Genomic DNA, 22,338 nt, shown 5'->3' with positions numbered 1-22,338 from the left:
GTAGAGGGAAAGAGAGAAACATTGATATGAGAGGGTAACAGTGATTGTCTGCCTCCTGCAGCCCCCTGCTGTGGATAAAGCCCACACTCTGGGCATGTGCCCTCGACCTGAATTTGAATCAGCCACCTTCTGGTGCACGAAACAACGTCCAACCAGCTGAGTCACACTGGCCAAGGTGACCTGCACTCTCTCTTCTATGTCAGAATATATCTTGAGTTCTCCAAACTTGCTTGTAAGTTAAAGCCTTCTTGCTCAATGAATGTCAGCATCTCCACTTCTTCTATCTTTTATTTTTTTTAATTTATGAAAACAGCTCAAATGTGAAGTTCCCTTTTCTGTATTGAACTTCACTAATAGCTCAGCATAAATTAGCCTTCTTGGTGAAGGAGGGTCCCACAGTAGTGCAACCACTCTGGCTCTCAGTTTTTTGACAATTCCTATCCCTCCACCTTCCATTCAACCCCAAACATCTGCTCATGGACACCTTCTCTTGTGATCCCAGGTACAAGCCATTCTCGTAACCTAAAGTCCCACCAATTTAACTCTCCCTTATCTTATCTGGAGTAAATCTGTTGATAAAGAACAAAATCTAAATGATAAAACCTAAATGATGAATGACCCCCAGCCAGGAAATGCTCCTACCGCCATCACCCGGGAGCCCTCTTTGTCTGCGTAGCACGGCCACCAGCCTCGCATGGACTTCTGCTCGAAGAGGGAGGCGGTTTTCACTTTAAGGGGGTCCATGGCTTTGAGGTCCGGAATCATGTCCAAATGGCATTTCTCGGATGATTTTGCTGGAATGATGGTGCGATGCAAATCAAGTTCCAGGAAACCTAGCCAGGGAAACAGTAAACTCCAATAAGCTTCGCGTGGGTCAGCCATCCTTTACCCGGGAACAGAATGCCCTGCAGAAGAGGCAGACAGTGGTCTTGAACAGGTAATGAGTGCGTTAGACAAAGGGACCTTGGTTGACGTAGAAAGTTCTTTCCAGATAGGATGGAAAGTGGCAGGAGATATACCTGCCCACCACTCGCATCTCACAGACCACCACATGTTTTATTTCTCAAAGACAGGAGCATAAACAGAGTTTGTCTACAAGCTCAAAATAATGAAATGTCTGTAGACAAAACTCCCATGAACCTGGATCTGAAAGTTGCTCATATTCGTTCTGAACTGCCCTGAACACAGTCACGTGGCTTTGGGGAAAGACACCTGGTACTTGGAACATGGGACGCTCTATGGAACAGTCCTGTTCAAGTCTCCCAGAGACAGGAGCTTGAGGAGGAACATAACAGCTCAACAGAAAATGCTCACCAGGAGCTAGGAAGCCCACCAGGCTGCCTGGAGAAGTGCATTTTCTTTTCTGTGATGTGAGGCATTAACGCTTTAGTAGCGCTTTAACAGACTGTCTTTGGGGTTTGGGACCTCCTGTGAGAAAATGGGTTTGTGTTATGGACTACTGGGACAAGAGGTGGCCTTCAACAGTGGCAGCCAAGAGCAAGAGGGAGAGTGGGGCACATTCTCTCTAAACCGCAAGCTAAGAAACAGCCCTTCGTTTTAGAATGGAGCCACAGTCCACAATTCACTCAGCCTTTCTGGAGCTCATCCCTGCTTATTTCTCGGCTCTTCTTTGGGTGGTAACTATAGTCATTTGCCCATTAGCCATTTTAAAATATACTCATTCTCTTTACTTGTCAGACTATTTTGTTGAAATTCCAAAGGAAAACTCTCCACTATTCTGGAATTTCCGGCCCATATGCTTTATTAAGTTAACATTCTTGCATATAAACATATGCAAACATATAAGTTTGTTCAACTCTTATAAAGCACCATGTCAAAGCCACTGCTCTCCGTGCTGTGAGGGGTAAAGGGATGAACAGGTCACAGCCATTGGCTGCAGTGGGCTTTCCCTCTGCCAGGAGAGGCTCTGGGAGCGGGGGCATGAGTTAGGAGCTGCTATCACAGTCGGTTATGAGAAAATGAGGTCTGAACTGGCAAGTGGCAGAGATCCTGGAAATAAGAATAGATGTGCCTGATGAAGCAGATTACTTCGTTAGCACCACGTGGGGGGAAAGGGCGGAGGACCCACAGAGGACGCCGGGTGCTTTTGCTTGGGGGCTGGGACAATGGAGAAGCCGTGAACAGCAAAAGAAGCTCATGAGGAGAGCAGGTATGAGGCCAGGGAAGAAAGGCTGCGTTAGATTTTAGTCAGGATCAACGGGAGGTGCTGGCTAAATATCAAGGTGAAAGTTTCTGGTGGGGAATTGGGGCTAATCATCATAATAGTTTAATATATATATAAATCACATATATATATATATATATATATGAGTATGGTGTGTTGATTTGATACATCTACATAGTGCAATGTGATTTGTCAGAACAGTTTCTTATGTGGCGGTCAGGCTACACATCCTGGCTTAGGGGTCAGACCTTGCCAAAAGATGACAGTGGGAAAACCACTGATGGGCCCTAGGGAAGAGCCAAAGACCCCAGGGAAGGCAAAGTCCTGTATTTATTTTTAATTTAATTTTAAAATATGTTTTTATTGATTTTAGAGAGAGAGAGGAAGGCAGAGGGAGGGAGGGAGAGAGAAAGAAACAGATGTGAGAAACATCCTGACAGGGAATTGAACCAGCGACCTTTCTGTGCAGGAGACGATGCTCAACCAACTGAGCCACACCAGCCATGGCCAAAGGCATGCATTGAAAGAGTGGGAGGAAGAAATAGAGCCGGCCAAGGAGACAGACCTGGGGCCTGGGGGAGAGAATATCAGAAGAGCACTGTGCTACTTGGGGGATGCGTGCCAAGAAACAGACAAGCCCACAGGACGTGTGGGTGGTACTTACCAGGTACTTTTAGCCCCAGAGGAGGCTGAACCTGGGGGAAAGAACAATGGCTGGGCATTACAGACCTCAGTAAAGTTTGAGAGCAGCCTGGAGGAGGAGGTGCTGAGGAGAGACAGAAAGTGGATGGTTTGGAAGTAAAGCAGGCAGGGGTGTGGCATCCTTTTGTGAAAACAGGATTTGAGTCTTAACAGCAAGACAGAAACTGGTACAAGAGCCTCCACGGGGCCTTTGAGCCCACAGAAAGGGGTGGCATTCACTGTGCCCCTGCTCAGAGGACCCGAGACAGCAGATGAGGAGGCCACAGTGCCCAGAGGACATTCAGGGCATGAGGGAGCCCCACCTCCACTTCCCTGCCGAACTGGAGATTTAAAACCTTGATTCCAAGCTTTAATTCATTTCACAAATTCCAGGCACAAATTCGTAGAGAAAAATATCCAAATGGAAGCCCTACCCAAGTAGTCATCCAGAGAAAACTTGTCATTATCCCAAATCTGGATGATCAGTCTGGGTGGCATCCGAAATTCGGTTTGGTCGATACTCCAGAAATGCTCCTAAAATGACAAGAGAAACAGACAAACCAAATTACACTGATGAGTGGATTCTGACACCCTCCCCTTGGAAAGTCCAGTACCAAGGCATTGGGGCCTTCTCTCTCCTTTGCACCCGCAACCTGGAACCCTCTTCCTTCAGCCCTAGCCCTCCACCCACGCGTAAGGAGGACAGGTGGGCTCCCCAGGACATCTCAGGCCACCAGCCGGGTGACAAAAAGAATGTCCCAGGCAGCTCCCAAACAGAAGGCTCCCTGCCATGTCCCCATCAGTGTGACTTCTTGGAGTTTGGGGATTGTTCTCCTCCCACCCCACCCCACCCCCGAAGACCACTGTGGCTTGCTTAAATTATCCTCCAAAGCCAGGAGGTTCTAGGCCAGCCCACAGTATCCGCTACTGGGGTGTTTCTTCTGCTCAGCCACCTCCGCACACCCACAGATCTTCCCCCACCCCACACGGATGTGAGCACACTCAGTGTCTCTAGAAAATGCCCTTTGAAAGCATTCATCTCACCTGGCACAGAAAAGTGCTCCCTATAGCAGTGATGGCGAACCTATGACACCTCTGACACGCGAACTCATTTTTTTTTGGTTGATTTTTCTTTGTTAAATGGCATTTAAATATATAAAATAAATATAAAAAACATAAGTCTTTGTTTTACTATGGTTGCAAATATAAAAAATTTCTATATGTGACACGGCACCAGAATTAAGTTAGGGTTTTTCAAAATGCTGACACGCCGAGCTCAAAAGGTTCACCATCACTGCCCTATAACATCAGCACTGAGTAGGGCCAGATGGGACAGAGGCAGGTATATTTCAATCAGGTGTGAGGAGAGAAGTTGACCAGAAGAGCTAGGGAACGTCTATAGAATGTGGGGGTAGAAGTGGGATGGAGGACCTATGTGAGACATCTGTTATCATTGCCTGCCCAGGTTTCACCCAGATTTTTCTTGGAAATTCCCTTCCTCCCATCCATGCGATTTGGGAAGAACCGAGTCCACGCTTTACTCCAGAGCCAGGCCAGTCAGAGCACTGCATCCCAGGCAGCACTGGTTGGTGCAGGAACTGCACATGACCCCAAACAGGCAGAGTGAGGTCCAATTCCAGAAGTCTGGTTGGCACCATCGGGGGTTTGTCCTCTTTCTGCTGAGTTGCTGAGAGGGTAGGATGTGAGCTGGGCCTCCACCAGGGAGGGAGGCCCACAGAAGAAGGCTGAGCAGAGCAGTGGAGAAGTGAGAGCAATTTCTAAAGACTCCAGTTCAACCTGGGACCCGGGCATTCCTTAAGCCAGCCAGCCCTGGACTTCTCAGTAATGTGAACCAACAAATCACTTTTTGGATATAAGCTGGTTTGAGTTGAGCTCTGTAACTGCGAGTCTTACAAAGCAAGACCCCCAGGGCCCTGAACCATCATGAAAATGCCTCTGAAGAAGGGACATTTCACATAATTGAATATTTTGCCTCTGTTTGGTTAATTAGTCAAACAGTTCTGCTTATCACGGGAAGAAGTTGGTTTCCCTGTGACATAAACATACACTTGGGTTGTTGTATGTATTGATACAAGACCCCCATGTCTACCCTTCACCAGATCCTTCCCCTGGCCACCAACATGTTAGGGGAAGGAAAGTTACATTCCGTATACGTCTAACTACACAAATAGCTGTCGTAGCTGTGTGACGCTGGGCAAGTATCTACCCTGCTGTGAGTCTCAGAGTCGCCATCTGTCCCAAGAGGGAGCTCAGCTCACGACCGCCAGGGTGCGGAGCGGCTCCAACATTCTCTGAGTGTCTGTGTTAAGGAAGACCCGTGACACCCACTTCCCACTGGCATATTTCAGAGCTCACTTTTTTAGCCACGATACACAGTTGTTCAGCTGGGAGGTAGTCAAATGGGAAAACAAATCTCCAGTTAAAATTCCCTTCGCCATCCAAGGACCTGTAATGGACATCTGTTTTCTGTTTGTTTTCTTCATTGCCAGGAATCCAGCTGAAAAGCAGAGGCAAACAGGCTTAGCTTCGTGTGATTGACAGGTAATCTAGCCGCAAAATTGTGCAGTGATTAGGGGAGTGAAGGGCAGGAGAATTAATGCACTTTTCTTGGGCAGCTTCCAGTTATCTACGGAGCTGGGGGCTGATTTATGAAGGGGAGGCGCTCTGTTGCATCCAACACAGGTTGTAGCCAAATAAAATACAATTCCTCTAAAACCAAAGCAGGAAACCCTTTAGACTCCAGTTAACAGGGATAAGGTGAAATTTTCTGGAAAATATCAACAACTTAGCTTCTATTTTGGGAACGTTGGAGCTTGCTGGCTATGATTTTAGTCTTCATACTGGTAACTATAAATCATCGCTGTCTGTCATCACTGCTGATAGGGCTCAATGAATATGAGTTAGTTCTAAATTTCAGCATTTCCTTTTCCATATTTTTCGTAAGCAAACAAAACAGACACGACTTTCAGCTTCCTTTTTTTATTATTCTTAGATCCACTCTGATCATATTAATGAGACTAGCAAGGAAGATATGCTATTTCCATACGCATACCTATGAAAATTCATTTCCATCAACAATTTAACATCTCAACTTTTGACATTTGTAAAGTTCCCTTGACTTGTGCCTGGCGCATAGCAGACACTAATTAAATACCTGTTGAAGGATTAAGTGAATGAACACGCCTGGGAAGAAGTTGCTGTAACATCTGCCTGCTACTGGGAAAACTCCTGGTTCAGAAGCAGGGGCAACACTGGATTTTAGGCTGGTAATGTGGTTGAATGCATGGTTCTCAACACTGAACGCACATTAGGATTGCATCGGAATCAACCGGGGAATTTTTAACATCATTGATGCCTGGACCTCACGGACAGAGATTCTCGGTAGGAGGCAGACCTGGCTGTGAACTTGCGCTGCTACCGGCTCTGAGCTTCATCTCCCATTGGTAAAATGAGGTTGATGACATGCGCTCCCCTCACATGGTCCACATGAGGACAGATCACTACTTGGAAGGGCCAGAACGGGAAGGGGGAAATCCTTAACTCATATTTACAATCATCTGCGGTGAACCAGGTAATTAGCATGCCTTATTTTACTCTTCCCAATTGTATATCTATCTCCATTTCTCAGAGGAGGAAACTGAGGTTCAGAGAGGCTGTCTAACTTACACAAGCTCACACAGCCAGTAACGGCCAGGATTAAGTATAATGCCCAGTCTGTCTGAATCCAAAGTCCAGGCTTGTTACTGTGCCTCAAAGGACCATGGAGACTAGAAAGTGCTAATATTAGGTCCTATTAATAGTAGTGGTATTAACATCAACAACTACAATAGTTTTACTTTTTGCCGGTCAATTAACTGACTGGATAACTTAGCTGAAAAATTCCTGTTGACAAGTTAAAAAATTCCTTTTGCCCTGACTGGTTTGGCTCTGTGGATAGAGCGTCGGCCTGCGGACTGAGGGGTCCCGGGTTCGATTCCGGTCAAGGGCATGTACCTTGGTTGCGGGCACATCCCCAGTGGGAGGTGTGCGGGAGGCAGCTAATCGATGTTTCTCTCTCATCGATGTTTCAAACTCTCTATCCCTCTCCCTTCCTCTCTGTAAAAAATCAATAAAATATATATATATATAAAAAATTCCTTTTGACTATTGACTTGTAAGCTTTTAAACTAATTCACTGAAGAGTCCACACTCTCTGGCTAGGACCTCAGTGGCTTCACATCTTGATACAAGACCCCCAAAGCATCACCATCATCTTCCCCCAGACAGCTCATCCCCCCTTTTTAGTGAATCTTTTCACATTTAATTTTACATATGAATCTTTCCACATTTTATTTTTAAAACAAGTTAACTGCCCTAAGTTAATGTATTTGTGTGTGTGTGTGTGTGTGTGTGTGTGTGTGTGTGTGTGTATATATATATATATATATATATATATATATATAACTTTGTATGTAATATCCATATGTGGTAGTACTAGGTATGTTATTTAGGCATTATTTATCTTTTCACATATAGCATTTAGATTTTAATTCCAAGTATGAATAGTACTTTAGATTGTGCTTTATTCTTTAATTAAAGGAGTTTTCTTTCAGTCCAGTATTACTTGAATTTGTTTTCCTGACTTGAAAAAAAATAATGCTTATGATAGTCAAGTAAATTTGCATATATGTAACTAGCTGGGATTAGTTTTCCTGGGGAAATGCTAATAAGAATCTGAAACGAAAAAGAATAATGAAGCTGATGAAACACTCCCTGTTTACAGCAAACTTAAATGACCATAATTATGTTTTTAACAAAGTTTTGATTGACGGCTACTTCGGATCATAAGTAAAACTTGGTTCGCACTTTATGAATATAGTCATTTCAACAAGTATTATCTTTTTACATATCAAGGATCCTAACTTAGTCTATGTGGAATGCTAATAATACTAGCTAACACCCACATAGTATATTGGTTAATTTTATGTGTCAATGTGACTAGCTATGGGGTGCCCAGATTAAACATTATTTGTGGTGTTTCTCAATGAGATTGGAATTTGAATCAGTGGACTCAGTGAGGTAGATTGCCTTCCCCAATGTGGATGGGCATCGTAAGGCAAAGGAAGGAGGAATTCACTCCTTTTTCTGCCTTACTAATTGAGCTGGGATATCTCATTTTATCTTCTCTTGACCTGCACATGGCAGACTATGGGACTTCTGGTCTCCATGATCGTGTGAGCCAATTCCTCATATTCATTCTCTCTCTCTCTTTCTCTATCCTCTTGCACCTCACCCCCCTAATTGTTCTATTTCTCTGGAGACCCCTGACTAATACACATGTTTACTATCTGCCAGGCACTATCCTAAATGCTTGGAGTAACTCAATCTTCTGAATATTCCCAAAGCAATAGGTACTTTTATTATCTCTATTTTACACATGAGGAACAGTGAGTTTACTAACTTGTCCAGCTAGTGGGGAGAGTACCAGGATTTCAACCCAGTCAATCTGACTCCAGAGTCTGGCTTCTTAATTACTATGCCATTCTATACTCAACATCCACGATCGAGGCACAACACGAAACTAACATGCACATGAACTACTTGGAATTGATTATGGAAGTACCAGAATAATGAACAATGATGCCTCCTTCCAGGCTGGAGGCAGGCACTCCGTACAGGTTGGGGGAATCAACGATTGTAAAAAATTCTGCTAATATTCCCTCTTTTCCATGGACATTAGCTACTGGTAATAAAATATATAGGAAGTGAAACCTTGGAACCTTTCCTTGTTTCTAAAGACACTTATTCAAGAAGAAATAAAAATGAACTGTCTGACTAAGACGTCTCAGAAATAACAAATCTGCTTAATAAACTCAACAAAACCCACTTCTAAAAAAGAGAAATGGAGAAATAGGGATCAGTTCCTATAGTCGTAATGCCTCTGCTTATAAACAAGAGTCATACAGGTTTTCTTTCCCTTCTGCTCTCTCTGCCTTTGTCTCCCTGGAGTTTCCTAAGTAGACTGCAGTAAAGAGAGAACATACCTTCAGGTAACCCAGAATCCTACACCTCAACAGTGAAAACTAAGGAAGGAGAGAGCATGCTTCATCCCCGGAGTTTGTCGAAGGTGCTCGCATGCTAACCTTACCCTTTGACATAGATGTCACTCATCTCCTCTCCAGTGATGCTTTTCTCGTCCAAGATAACGTCCTTGGTGTTCCAGATGATCACACGGAGGTAGAATCTAAAAAGAAGCACATTTTGAAGGTGCTTTTTTCCTCTGGTCCTGCGCCAAGACCCTAGGCCAAGGTAGCAGGGTCTCAAGATTACTTACTTCTTGGCTTTCCGGGCTGTGATGTTGAAAGGAGGGCCTGGTGGGCCCAAACTCTTGGGGAAAACATCCACCCACATCTGAAGTTTTCCCTAAGCCATTCAAAACCGAAAAGAGAAATAAAGTTATATTATAGGTGGCAGAGACTACAATTTTCATCCATATTTCCTAGGTGAAACTCTGTCTTTGGGCCTGCTAATTGCTTAGTCCACGTAAAGCAAAATAAATCCTATCTAATAAAAGAGAAACATGGTAATTAGCGTACGACTGCTACCCTTCCCATTGGCTAATCAGGGCGATATGCAAATTAACTGCCAGCCAAGATGGCGGCCGGCAGCTAGGCAGCTGGAAGCAAACATGAGGCTTGCTTGCTTCAGTGAAGGAGGACTCCAACGTTCGCCGCCTGCCTTGCCGGCCTCTGAGCTGGCAGTTTGAAACATTGTAACAAATATAGAAGCTAAACAAAACCCCAGAAACCAGCTTTCAGCCGGCCGGGATCTCAGAGCTGGAGATGATACAGTGTTTCGATTATAGAACTGAAACAAACCAGATACCTGCTTTCAGCAGCAGAGGCCTTGGCCCAGAATAAAAAAGAAAAAGAAAAAAAGGAGCGGTTGGGAGCTTCAGTCACCCACCAGCCTGAAAACAGCCCTCAGCCCCTCACCCAGACTGGCCAGGCACCCCAGTGGGGATCCCCACCCTGAAGGGTGTGTGACCAGCTGCAAACAGCCATCATCCCCTCATCCAGGCTGGCCAGGCACCCCAGTGGGGACCCCCACCCTGATCCAGGACACCCTTCAGGGCAAACCAGCCAGCCCCTACCCATGCACCAGGCCTCTATTCTATATAGTAAAAGGGTAATATGCCTCCCAGCACTGGGATCAGCGGAGCCGCGAGGCCTCCTGGCACCAGGATCAGCGTGACAGGGGGCAGCGCCCAAACCCCCTGATCGCCCTGCAGCTCTGTGTGTGACAGGGGCCGGGGCCACAACCTCCCTATCCGCCCTGCTCTGTTCATGACAGGGGAAGGCGCCCCAACCCCCTGATCAGCCCTGTTCTGTGCCTGATATGGGGGAGCTCCCCAACCCCCTGATCGCCCTGCGGCTCTGTGTGTGACAGGGTGCGGCACCCCAACCCCCTCCCCCCCACTCCCACGGGCCCTGCTCTGTGTGTGACGGGGTAGAGCCATAACCTCCCCATCGGCCCTGCCCTGAGTGTGAGAGTGGCGGCGCCCCAACCCCCTGATCGGCCCTGCTCTGTGGGTGATAGAGGGTGGCGCCCCAACCCCCTGATCGGCCCTGCTCTGTGTGTGACAGGGGGCGGTGCCCCAACCCCCCAATCGGCCCTACCCTGAGCATGACTGAGGGTGGCATCGCAACCTCCCAATCCGCCCTGCTCTGTGCATGACAGGGGGCGGCGCCCCACCTCCCCAATTGGCCCTGCTCTGAGCCCGACCAGGGGCTGCACCTAGGGATTGGGCCTGCCCTCTGCCACCCGGGAGCAGGCCTAAGCCAGCAGGTCGTTATCTCCCGAGGGGTCCCAGACTGCGAGAGGGCACAGGCCGGGCTGAGGGACCCCCCTTCCTCCCCCCTGAGTGCACAAATTTTTGTGCACCGCGCCTCTAGTAGATAAATAAATAAATAAGAGTGGAAGGGAAAATCCAGATGAATTTTTTATCTTCAATGTCATTTAGGCCACCCGCTCCCTACTCTCACCCAGGAGTCTCTGCTGGCCACATGTGCCCACCTGTATCAGAGTCTGAGCCTTCCTGGTTAATAAAATGAGGGGCTTCTCAGGGGCTTCTCATGACTAACAGAACCCCCAATGCACACAAACACACTCGCTCACAAATACAATCACACACATACACACACCCCCTTACAGCCACTTCCAGTTGGGCCCTTCACTCTCAGAACCGTTCACAAGCTGTCACTCTCTTCACCACCACACCGTCTACTTAATGTCAGTCTCAGTTTTGACACCCAAGGGTTTCTCCATTTAACTCAAGATAGAAAATCAAAATAATGTAAAGAGGTATTTAATTTTGTCAAAGAAAGACTTACAACGTGGTGCTTCCAAAGCAGAGATTCAAACGACGACAAGACCCTGACTGTTCCCCCAGGTGGAGGACTCCCTGACATTGGCTCATAGCGCCCACAGCCGGGAGGAGGCTGGCAGGGCGGATGGTGCGGGAGCCTGACTGGCAGGTGTGCCACCATCTCCGCGAGGCCCTGCTCAAGGCCTTTGACAGCCACAGACGGGCCCATCCATCTGACTGGAAAGTTCTTCCAAACAGACGAGGAAAGCCATTAGCAAACTATATCGACCATGTGAACCAATTTAAATTCCCCAAACTGCTTTTGGAGGTTCTGTAGACTCTGCCTTCATGACAAAAACAGACTGGCCTTTAAGAAGGTTGCCAAGGAAACCACCAGATTGGCTTCCTGGTGCATTGTGAGCAAAATGAATTAACTGGAGCTCTTGAAAAAGGATATATTTTACTGTGATCCTGACTCTCTTCTAACTAATCTCCGGGCTCGAGGTCCTACAGTCCATCAAGCCTGCTGCAGAGCATTAGGCATCCAGGTGTCTCCTGAGACCCAGCCGCAGTCCGGCCAAGGCGGGGCCACCTATCCTTCCCACATTTGGAAGTAGAAGGGACTACGTTATAACCCAAAAGCTCAGAAGTCTCTGACTGTCTGCACTATTCTTACTCATGGGGAGGTACCACGGGAAGAGCCCAGACTCAAGGAGACCCAGAGAGAGAAACAGATAAGAGACAGAGAGAGGTCCAGGTCCAAGTTTGTTCTGAGTCATAGTCACTCTCCTGGCTGGATTTAGTGAATTGATTCTTACAATAAATTCCCCTTTGGGGTGAAGCTAATCTGAGTTTCATTTCTATTTCTTGTGTTTCTAAACGTATCCAAAAGAGACAAGTCCGTGTCAACACTGCCACTACATCTGGGGTTTGGATGGTGGGTCCTGGAAGGTAGGGAGCCCCTTACCTGGGAGATGTGGGGCTGGAAGGTGCTGTGCAGAGTCCTTGTTTCTACATGCTCAGGGACCAGCCCCTGAGTCCTGAGGATGTGAAGGGCAAGGCGCTCGTCGGGGGCCCCGAGGTGCCGGTGCAGGATTTTGTTGGCTTCTGGAATGGAAAGCAGCATTGAAGCAGGGATGGGCATCTGGGAACAGTTCAGCCACAGGGCCTGAGGGGCTTTCAGCACATCATCCCAGACTTTGCAAAATGGTCAGGCAGTGCCCATGTGCAAACTTCGACTTGAGAAGGAATCATTGATAGAAATGGCTCCTGACCAGAGACCCTGCCCCAACCAGGCTCACACCTGACTTGAAGGCTGCAATAGCAAAGGGACCAGACACATGAGAATGTGGGGCAGCCCTTGTTTATTTTGTGGCCAAGGCTCGCTGCCAGACTCTGTTTCCCAGACTCCCTTGCAGTTAGGCGTGGCCATGTGACCAGCCTAAACTAGAATGTAATGCAGGTGGAAGGGACATGTGTGTCGCTTCTAGAACTGGCACGTAAAACCCTCTTGTGCAGAATCGTATATGTGCCTTTCTCTTCTGGATACAGAAGAAATCAGCAACCTTGACACCTGGGCTGAAGAACGGCTGGGCTGTAAGGTGGGAGGGCTGAGTCCATGCAGCACTGCGTGGAAGAGGGCCACCGACCTGTAGGAATACCTGCTTTGAATTTATGAGGAATAAACTTTTATTGTGTTAAGCCACTGGAATCTGTAAATTTAATTGCCCCAGCAGCTGGCATCACTGTGGCATTTAAAACACACAGCCCCCAAATTCTTCAACACTCCTCCTACTGAGGCGGTGTGTGTGTGTGTGTGTGTGTGTGTGTGTGTGTGTCTATATCCTCTCTGAGTCTGGAGACTTATTTAACCATTAAAGAAAGGATGCTGTGTGACTTCTGAGGCTAGGCGTCAAAGGCCCTGTGGTCTGGTCCTGTTACGGCACTCACTCTGGGGGATGCCATCCACCAGGGAAGGAACATGAGGACCCAGGATTGCCCTATTGGATAAGCCTGAGTAGGTACTCTGGGAAGGTGCCCCAGCTGAGCCCCTGGTCAAGAACCAGCATCAACTGCCGGCTCTGTGAGTGAGCCACCTGGACAATCACCGCGGTCGAGCCTTCGGATGACTGCAGCCCCAGCTGACACCTGCCAGCAGCCAGCTGTATGAGCAACTCAAGCGAGGACTGCCCGCTGGAGCCCTTCCTGGATTCCTAACCCACAAAACTGAGCAAACCAAAATGGTTGTTTTCAGCTGCTAAGTTTTGGGGTAATTTGTTTCGTAACAATAGTAACTGGAACAGTCCTCGTGACTGACAGCTTTTGGGGGGTTACTTTTTGACTGTTTGGGGGTACCCTTCTCCACGGGGCCCTGTTGCTTGCCAGTTCCTTCCCGATCCCTTTTGCAAGTTCTCATGTTAACAGCATTTCTTCAACATCCAATCCTCCCTAACATTGACTAAGTCTTCTTCTTCAAAGGAAAAGATGAAGTACAGTGTCGTACAATGTCAGGAATAAACAGTTGGGGATCCAGAAGCGCGTTCATTCCCAGGTGTCTTTGCTCAGCTGTTTTTGGTTATCCCAGGAACCCTCAAGGCCGGCCTCACTGCCACCCCCTCTGGGAAGCCCTCCTTCCCTACACAACGCTGAATCATACCGCAGCTCTTATGCTCTATGAAATTAAGCTTATTTCAGTCTTTGTCATAATGCAGAGAGCTGTGTACGTGTCAGGACAGATTGTGTTATACATTACTGCTTGGGAAAGAGCAAGACCCAAAGCTCAGACGTGAACCAGATGTGAACTTAGCAGATTCTCTGAACCAACCCCATGCATCCCTGAGCCTTCTCACAGAAGGGCTGGGAGAATGATGGCATAAACTTGGAAGAGAAATTCTTGCTTTACCATCTGAGCACTTTGCATTACATGGAAATTAGTCAGTTATTAGAATTTCGTGTAAAAGATCGAATGGCTATGACCTAAAAAGGTCAAGTGAAACATAAGACAGACAAGAAAATATGTCCACTTTGACACCTGACATGAGAGCAACACTCCACTATAAAGGGGCTTTTGTTAGAGCGTCGTGTGTGGAGTCCCCTGTGGTACAATTAGGGTACTGCTCTGCCGGAAACCTTCCCCAAAGCAAACCAGCAATAGAAAGAGGTTGTTAGACTTTGTAACCAGCTTACAACGTGCTTACCAAATTCATCCAAACTGTATTCTCGTCCTCCATATCTGATTCTACTTCCATCTTCGGAGAGGACGGGTGGTGGGAAGCCTTTGAATCTGGCTACATTTTTAAGCAGCTGTGTTGGTCTCAATTGATCTCGCCAGGTATTCACTCCAGAACTGTGAATAACATCCCACCCCGAGTTACTGAAGGGCACACGGTCCTTCTTGGATTCACCCACACACACAGACGTACAGGTGCCCAGGAATCAAGGGAGCCAGGAATGTGTTCCACACTTTGGCTTTGCCTAGAAATCTGTTTCAAAGACCTAAAACCCACAGTTATTTTGGGCTCAGCCATTTGATCCTCTTTCTCCCCTCGATTTCCTCCCCTGTAAAAAATGAGTTTGACTGAGACGGCCATAATTATAACAGGCAAAGTCGTAAACTAGAAATCAGGAGCTGTATCTCATTGGAAACTGTAGAAAAACACTGGGGAAAGAAAGACATCACAAAATTGATCAATGGGGGAGGAAGGGTCAGGGAATCCTTGTTCTCAAAGGGCAGGGAATTCTCGCCATCACACATTGCCTGCTCTCAGTGCCTGGCATCAAGGAGGGGGGTTCAAAGAACGGGAGCAAGGGGACCAGTTCCCTCAGCACTGCTCCCTATGCCATCCCCACAGAGCAGGCTCTGCTCCGGGGGCCAGCGTTTTACATAGACTCCAATGTGAATGGCGCCCCCTGGAGTTGGATAATGGTATGGCCCCGATTCTCCCTAAAATAATCCTACCATGAAAAACAGTATGTGTCTGACTCAAGGGAGCAGTGGCTCCGGGAAGACCAGCGCTGAGGTAGAGAGCCCAGGCTTCCGGGGGCTCATGTTCAGATGGAGCAAACGGTCTACATTTATGGCCAAAGCAACTTACACGCAGTACTGCTCCGGGATGCCGCAGTGGGACCCAAACCGGGAAAGGAACCGGTTTTCCAGGTCAATGATGGTTTCTCCCACTTTTTCATCACGGGTAAAGGTGTCGTAATCATAGACAGAGATTTTCAGATCTTTTTCTTGAGGTAGGTAGCAGGTCAGTTCATACATCCTAATAAACAAATGCAAGGTTAGCCTCCCCGTGATCCCATGCGGTCCGCTCACAAAGCTCCGCGCAGAGAATCCCAGGCAGGACTGTGACTGCCCCGACTAGGAAAACCAGGTGGGGGGTAGGGGAGGGGGTACTCGGTAAGTAGTCCATATTCCTAATAAGAACAAGAGATTACACACTTGCTCAGGAGAAGATCCCGGGCTTTAAATCGTGTGCCTAAGTTTAAGTGCCAATCCCAGCTCTGCTGCCTACTAGCTGGGACCCCAGGCCGATTCCTTAACCTCTCTGTGCTCCGTTTTCTCATCTGTAAGATGGGGATAGTAATGCCCACCATCACGTCAAGTGAAGAAATGCGTAGACAGCATTTGGCATGAGTGCATTGCTCAAAACCCAACGGTTATCATAAGAATTCTTCATTATAATAGTATGAACATTATTATCACATGCCTATTAACTGGGGCACACAGGCATCTGCCCAGCTGGGAGATTAGTAGGGCATAAGCATCCTATGTACAGACCCGAGCTGTGCCTCTGCTCCGTTCCCTCTTCTGCCTGAACAGAGACCACCGCCCCCTGGAACGTCCTGATTCGCCCCACAGCGCACAGGGGCGGGGTGGGGGGTGGGGGGCGGTGAGAATGCAATTCGCCAACGCAGAGTGATATGCAGGGGGCCAAGGAGGCTCCCACTCTCCTCCCACCGGTTCTTACAGCCGTTCCATAGCATCCATATTAAAGTACAAACACTTCTGAGATAAAGGTAAATAACCGAACAGCACTTCCTGTGGGAGGTGAGTAATGTGCAGGTTCTGAGAGCGAGATAAACCGAACAGCATACGCTCCAGAAGGGGGGGGTTTGGTTCCGTATTTGCGCCATTCACAGAGGAACGGGTCCCCTAGTAGGTGCTCAATAAATGGCAGAAAACTGTGGGAGGCCTCTCCCATCCCCGCCTTCCCGCACCCCCCCCACACACCCCCCCGTGCCTCCCCCCTTCTCCTTGCTCTCTGGTGTGTGGACTGGTTCCTGCCCAAAGAGCCAGGAATGTTCAGGAATCCATATGAGCAGAGGGTGTGCGCCAACAGGGCTCTGGAGAAAAGCCCCCAATAGAGTGTCTCCTGGATAAATCCCAGACTTTAGGCCGCCGCAGCCAGGAAAGGGCCGACGGGGGCAGCAGCCACACGAGAAGAGGAGCTTGGGTCACGACCACCCAGGAAGCACCGTGGCCACCAGTGCCCCATAGCAACACGGTTCCAATACTGGATTCCAAGGGACAGGCAAGTAAGATGAGAACCCTTCTGACGGCACTCCTCTGAGCACACTAAGGCTCTGACAAGTCCCGCAGTCATCCTTTTCCACCCAAGTGTCCTGGTGTGAGGAAGAAGTACTTTTTTCTCGGGACGCACCCATTAAGATGTTATGGGAGACGCTGACATTCCGTTGCATGTGAGCTGGCCATGGGGTGGTCGGCATATGCTGAATGATGACCGAGGACAGGCATTTTGTCTCTTCCTGAATTCCTCTCCCAGAGTCCCTGAGAGTCTTGCTGAGAAGAAAGCTACCCTCTAAGACAGGCCAGGGACCACAGCCGCCTGAGGGGCTGCAGAGCCGGCGTCTCCTTGGCCCCACCTGGCTGGATGGGGGAGGAGTGGGGGGGGGGATCTGCACAGACGCCAGACAGGGATTGGCCGAGCAGAGCCCCACAGCATCACTTCCTCCCTGGGTGGCTCCGAGCAAGACTTTTCCTGCCACTTAATTAAGCTTGTGTTTGGCTCCTCTGAGACAAGTGATTCAGACAGGGCTGCCTTTCTCCCTGAAAAGCTGGCTTCCTCCGCTTCCCTGTCTCCCTCACACGGAGCCCTCCTTCCTGCCCTGCGTGCCTTTTCCTGTCTAGACCTCAGGGCTGGATCAGGGGGAGAAAAGGAAAACGATCATATTGCCGAGCCAGAGGATTACTTCCACTCCCTGGCCGGGCACGTGGCCGCGGGGCGTGCAGCGCAGAGGGTGTGCGCGTGCCCCGGGCGCCGAGTGAGTGTGAGGTCCCCTGTGCATGGGTGTGACCGGGTGTGAGCGAGGGGACAAGGGTGTGTGTGAACCAGAGAAGCTTTGAGTGACAAAGACTTTCTTGTGTGTGTGTGTGTGTGTGTGTGTGTGAGAAAGAATGCCAAAGGTCACAAACCAACAAACATGAGTAGAATAGGATGGGCAAGATGATAAAGCTAGACATGAACAGGTAGGCCACATGTCAGCCGAGAACAAAGTAGTCTCCCACTTGGCAAGGTTCTTGGAAAATGACCCCGTTTACACAAATGTTTTGTACAAAAAGAGCATTTTCCTATAAGTGGTGGCTCTGCCATGAATATGAAGCATTACCGGGAGTGTGGGGACAATCTGGGGCTTGGAGACAGGAATTTCTACCTAAATCTTGGCCCCATCATGGACTAGGTCTGGGTTTTTCCTTCACCTGTACAGCGGGCCGCTGGTCCCTGCCCTGACACGGAGACGAAAATCAGGCGGCGGCAGCCACAACTCCGCCGTGTGGACACGGTGCCGACGCTGCGGTCAGGTGGCCTGGGTTTGATTCCTGACTCTGCCTCTTACCAGCTGGCGCTTTAGGCCCTGATTTCCTCGGCGCCTTAGTTTCCTCTGTTTAAAATGGGGGTAAATGGCGCCTATGGGCTGTTAAATTTTTGAGATGTTTTATATAAAACAGCTCAGCATAGCGCCTGCCCACAGTAAAAGCTTAGCTAATAATAGCTATTGTTAAGTGTGCACGCAATTTATAACTGAAAAATGCTGGTCCTAGTTAGAGGTCACTTGGGTTTGTCTTACCCTTGAGGAGTTCTGATGAGAGCAATGGCACCGCCCAGAAACAAGTCTAAGTGGCCACGATGACGAAAATAATGCTATTTCAAGAATCTTCGGGAACTGAAGGCAGAGGGGGCAGGACATTTTGACCCCATCACTTTCTGCCTCCTCCTCAGTCTTGATAACAGCCAATATTATGTATATTCGCTGGATCATAATGGAACTTGAACGTCCCAGAAAACAGAGCCCAGGCTGGATTCAGGGAGGGAGAACCACATTGTCACTGCGGGTAAGTCACCAGTTACCCTGCCTACCCTTCTTGTCTAGAACCCACAGACACAGCGGCCTCCCAGGCCTTGGGCCACCCCTGCCCCCATCCCCGCCCCCAGGTCTCAGAGCCTATCTCTCCCAGAGGAACCCATCTCATGACTTGGTTATTTTCTTCATGATACTTTTTACTCCCATGAAATTCTTTCACTTGTGCATTTTCATATTTATTGTCTGCTCTAAAGACTGGAATTTTTAAAAGTTTATTGTTGAAAGTATTACAGATGTCCCCCCACTTCCCCCCGTTGACACCCTCCACTCCACTCTGCCCTGCCCCTCCCCAGGCCTTCCCCGCACTATTTGTCCAGTTCATGGCCGCAGGTTCAGAGCCTAGAACAGACTTTGGCACATGTATCATTCTTCATTTGCATGCCACGAAGAAATGAAGGACTGGAAAACATGTAGACGGGCACCTTACCTGCCGAAAACCGGGTTGAGGGTGTTGGGTATGTAGTGGTCCCGATCTTCGATTACTTTTTTGCCCAGCGTTATTTTTATGTACGGGTCACACTGTGAGGACAAAACAGATGGCAGGTGATGTCACCGCGGGGTACCATCACTTTCTGGGACAGATGCAGGTGGGCCTCCACAGCCACTCTCAAAGGCCGTGGCCCTGCGCGCCTCAGACAAGGTCTGAGCAATGCTTCCCCACGGGGCACACGGCCAGCCGCCCTCAGGGAAGGCGTGTGGGGGCCGAGGCGGTGGCAGGGAGGAGTGATGTAGCACGTCTCCTCGAGGTCACCAGACCTATCCAAGCCCTTCCAGCTCTTAGATAAATGCCCCTCTTGAATGCATTGTTTTGATGGAGTATCTCTCCCCCAATGAGATAACAGATGCCCCAAAAGAAAGAACATGACAATTACTGTGGTTGATGACTATAATTATCTTGCTGCAGCAGAAGGCCCCACACCCAAACTCTTACCAGGCCATTGTTGTCCTGGGGCTGGAGCTCTAAGCCTCGAACAATGTAAATCCGAACCCGTGCATTCCTGTGGGACGCTGTCAGGTAATTCCCGAAACTGCCTGGGAGGGGGCGGCACACTGGGGTCATCCGGCAGCGGGTAGATTCTAAAGGAGCCCTAGGGAGAGACACACAGGTGGACTCACCGGGCCTGGGGTGACCTGGGCAGAGGGCGCCTGGGCAGTGCCCCCCCCCCGCCCCGGGCACTCCAGGACAGCCACAGGGGTGTGCGACTAGGTGAGGAAGGGCTGCCTTTTGTGAAAATGACAACATGTATTGAACTTTGCATTCTTCCTGTAGGGAAAGTGAAATAATGGTAAAGTAATTATTTAATAGGTTACAGGGAGAAGGGCAGGGCAGAAGCAGGGAGACCGGGCAAAAGTTGGAGGTGGTTTGAACCAGTATGATGGCGAAGAAGGTGGTAAGAAGTGAGACTCTGCACATATTTTCAAGAAGGAATAAAGGAATGATTTTAAACCCCCACTAAAGTACTAGAGTAATTTCCCTTTTCCTGGGTCACCCCGTAAACCCTCTCCCACTCCAAGGCAAACTCCTGTTCATCCCTCGGGTCTCCGCTGAAAGGTGTCCCCTCCTCCAGGAAACCTCCCTGACTGCCCAGGGCCCGGTGTGTCTCCTGCATGCTCTCATCCAACTCTGCACTCACGCCTGTCTCAGCGCTGACTTCTGTGTTGTAATTGTCTATTTATTGTCTATATTTTTCACTGTCACATTATACTCTCCAGGACCTAACACAGGGCTGGGTGTATAGCAGTGGCACAAAGAATGTGTTTTGAATGAGTGAGCCGTCAGGCCTGCTTAAGAGGCCATATATTTTATCCAGAAACCAGCTTAAGCACAAGAGAAAACACTAAAGTTGGATTCAGAACACATGGATTCTAGTGCCAGCTACACTCACTCAGCCAAGCAGCATGAAGTTAGCACCTAACATGTGCCATGTACTGGGGACCCAAACATAACCTCAAGAAACCTAGTGTGGCACGGGGATGCTCTTTAGGTCTGACCCTCAGGCCATCTCTGATTGCTCGGTGGGACGCTGTAATGAGGACTTTGAGGTCACGTGCAGGGTTCAGTGCTCTGATCGACTGGCAATGTCTGCTGCTGGAAAGGACTGGGAAGCTACAGCACAGCTGCCAAGGATTTGCCAACATTGGTTGGAGGGAGGAGCAGTCAAGAAAGCAGATACTTGCAAGTGAAAGGTGCTTTAAGAGGGGCAGGAGCCCAGGCCTGTGGAAGCCTGGAGCAGCAGTGAGTCACTGCCAGAAGCCATCAGGGAACACTTCACAAAGAACGTGACATTTGAGCTGGCTTAAAAGAATGAGTAGGAGTTTGTCAGACCACAAAGAGGGAAGGGAGGGCATCCAGGGAAGGAAGGGAGCCTGGCCCAAGGCTTGGAGTTGTGAAAGGACAAGGTGTGTTTGGGGCTTGGGAGGGGTCCTCACGGTATGGGGGAGACAAGTGGCTAAGTCGCTTGTGAAACGCTGGCTCCACCTCAGGAAGGAGTTGAGACTTGATCAGGTGGAAACCCAAACGCTATCTCTAAGCAGTCAAGAAGCATGATCAGGTTTGGTCGTCCTGGGGAATGGGCTGGAGTGGGATGAGAAAGGTGGCAAGGACAACCAGTTGGGGTGTTGCTACATCGGTCCTGCTGAACGCCTGGGAGGGGTGGTGGGCATGGGGAGGGGGCACTCGATCTTGGAGAGGCTGAATCTATAGGATTCCAGGCTGCTTGGCATGAGGAGGAAGAGAGAGACTGAGAATGGCTTTGAGTGTTCTGTTCCCGGTCCCCATTGCCCTTTTCCTAGTTAGCGCCTTCTAGCATCTTTCAGATGTCAGAGGACATGACCCTATCTGGAGGCGGGCTGTCCTTTATCTTCGGCCTATAAAGAAAATAGAGGTGGATTTTGCACAGGACAAACACGCATTGTACTCACCTTAAACTCTCCTACCACAGAAGGGTCTTCATTCTCGTCTGATTTGCCTCGATACAGCTTGAAAGTATTTGAGAAGTCTGTCAGGCCCTCAAATTCTGCCACATCCTCTAGTTCACAATCATATATCTGAAAACCATCAACAGAGTCTTAACTTCTCATTAAAATACAGGTGGAGTACAAAACAATAAAAAAAAAGACTGATAATACCAAATGGGGATAGAGATGGAGCAATGGGAAGCCTCAGAATCCTGGCAGGAGTGTAGAAAGGCACAACCCCTTTGGAAAAAGGTCTGCCAGGTTTCTATGGGGTTAAACAGCCACCTATTCTATAATGCAGACATTGCAACCCTAGGTACTTAATCAAGAGAAATAAAAACAAGTCCACATGGTACAAGAATGCCCATAGCAGCCTCATCATCAGGTTCCTCAATTTGGATAAACAAATCATGGCCATCCAGACAAGGATAAAAAGGGACAAACTAACTGCACACACAGCAGCATGATGGATCCCAAAGCTACTATGTTGGGCTAAAGAAGCCACACACAAAATACATACTGTATGCATCTATTTACATGAAGCATAAAAACAGGCCAAATCAATCGATGGTGATGAAATCACATCTGTCGTCTCTGGGAGTGAGGAAGGGTTGTGGGGAATTGACTGAAAGGGGTACAAAGGAGTTTTCTATGTTGATGGGAATGTTCTTTGCCTTGTTTTGGTGGTGGTTTACACAAGAGTATACAATGACCAAAACTCATGGAATGGATTACTTTATGTATGTAAATTATACCTTGA

At 48.5% G+C, this 22,338-nt stretch overlaps 1 protein-coding gene across 1 annotated transcript in view; it reads right to left on the bottom strand.

Annotated features, from left to right (window-relative positions):
* MYOF (myoferlin) overlaps positions 1-22,338 on the bottom strand; it is a 141,162-nt gene that overhangs the window by 4,585 nt on the left and 114,239 nt on the right. Inside the window, 12 exon segments of the mRNA XM_006090021.3 lie at positions 643-833; positions 3,301-3,400; positions 5,243-5,384; positions 9,015-9,110; positions 9,201-9,289; positions 12,202-12,341; positions 14,432-14,580; positions 15,329-15,499; positions 19,048-19,139; positions 19,552-19,608; positions 19,610-19,708; positions 21,543-21,668. Coding sequence (XP_006090083.1) covers positions 643-833; positions 3,301-3,400; positions 5,243-5,384; positions 9,015-9,110; positions 9,201-9,289; positions 12,202-12,341; positions 14,432-14,580; positions 15,329-15,499; positions 19,048-19,139; positions 19,552-19,608; positions 19,610-19,708; positions 21,543-21,668 — 1,452 coding nt within the window.

Source organism: Myotis lucifugus, unplaced genomic scaffold (genome assembly GCF_000147115.1).
Source record: "Myotis lucifugus unplaced genomic scaffold, Myoluc2.0 scaffold_66, whole genome shotgun sequence".
In the NCBI taxonomy this organism is placed as follows: domain Eukaryota; kingdom Metazoa; phylum Chordata; class Mammalia; order Chiroptera; family Vespertilionidae; genus Myotis; species Myotis lucifugus.
This window is presented reverse-complemented; position numbering and strand designations above follow the sequence as displayed.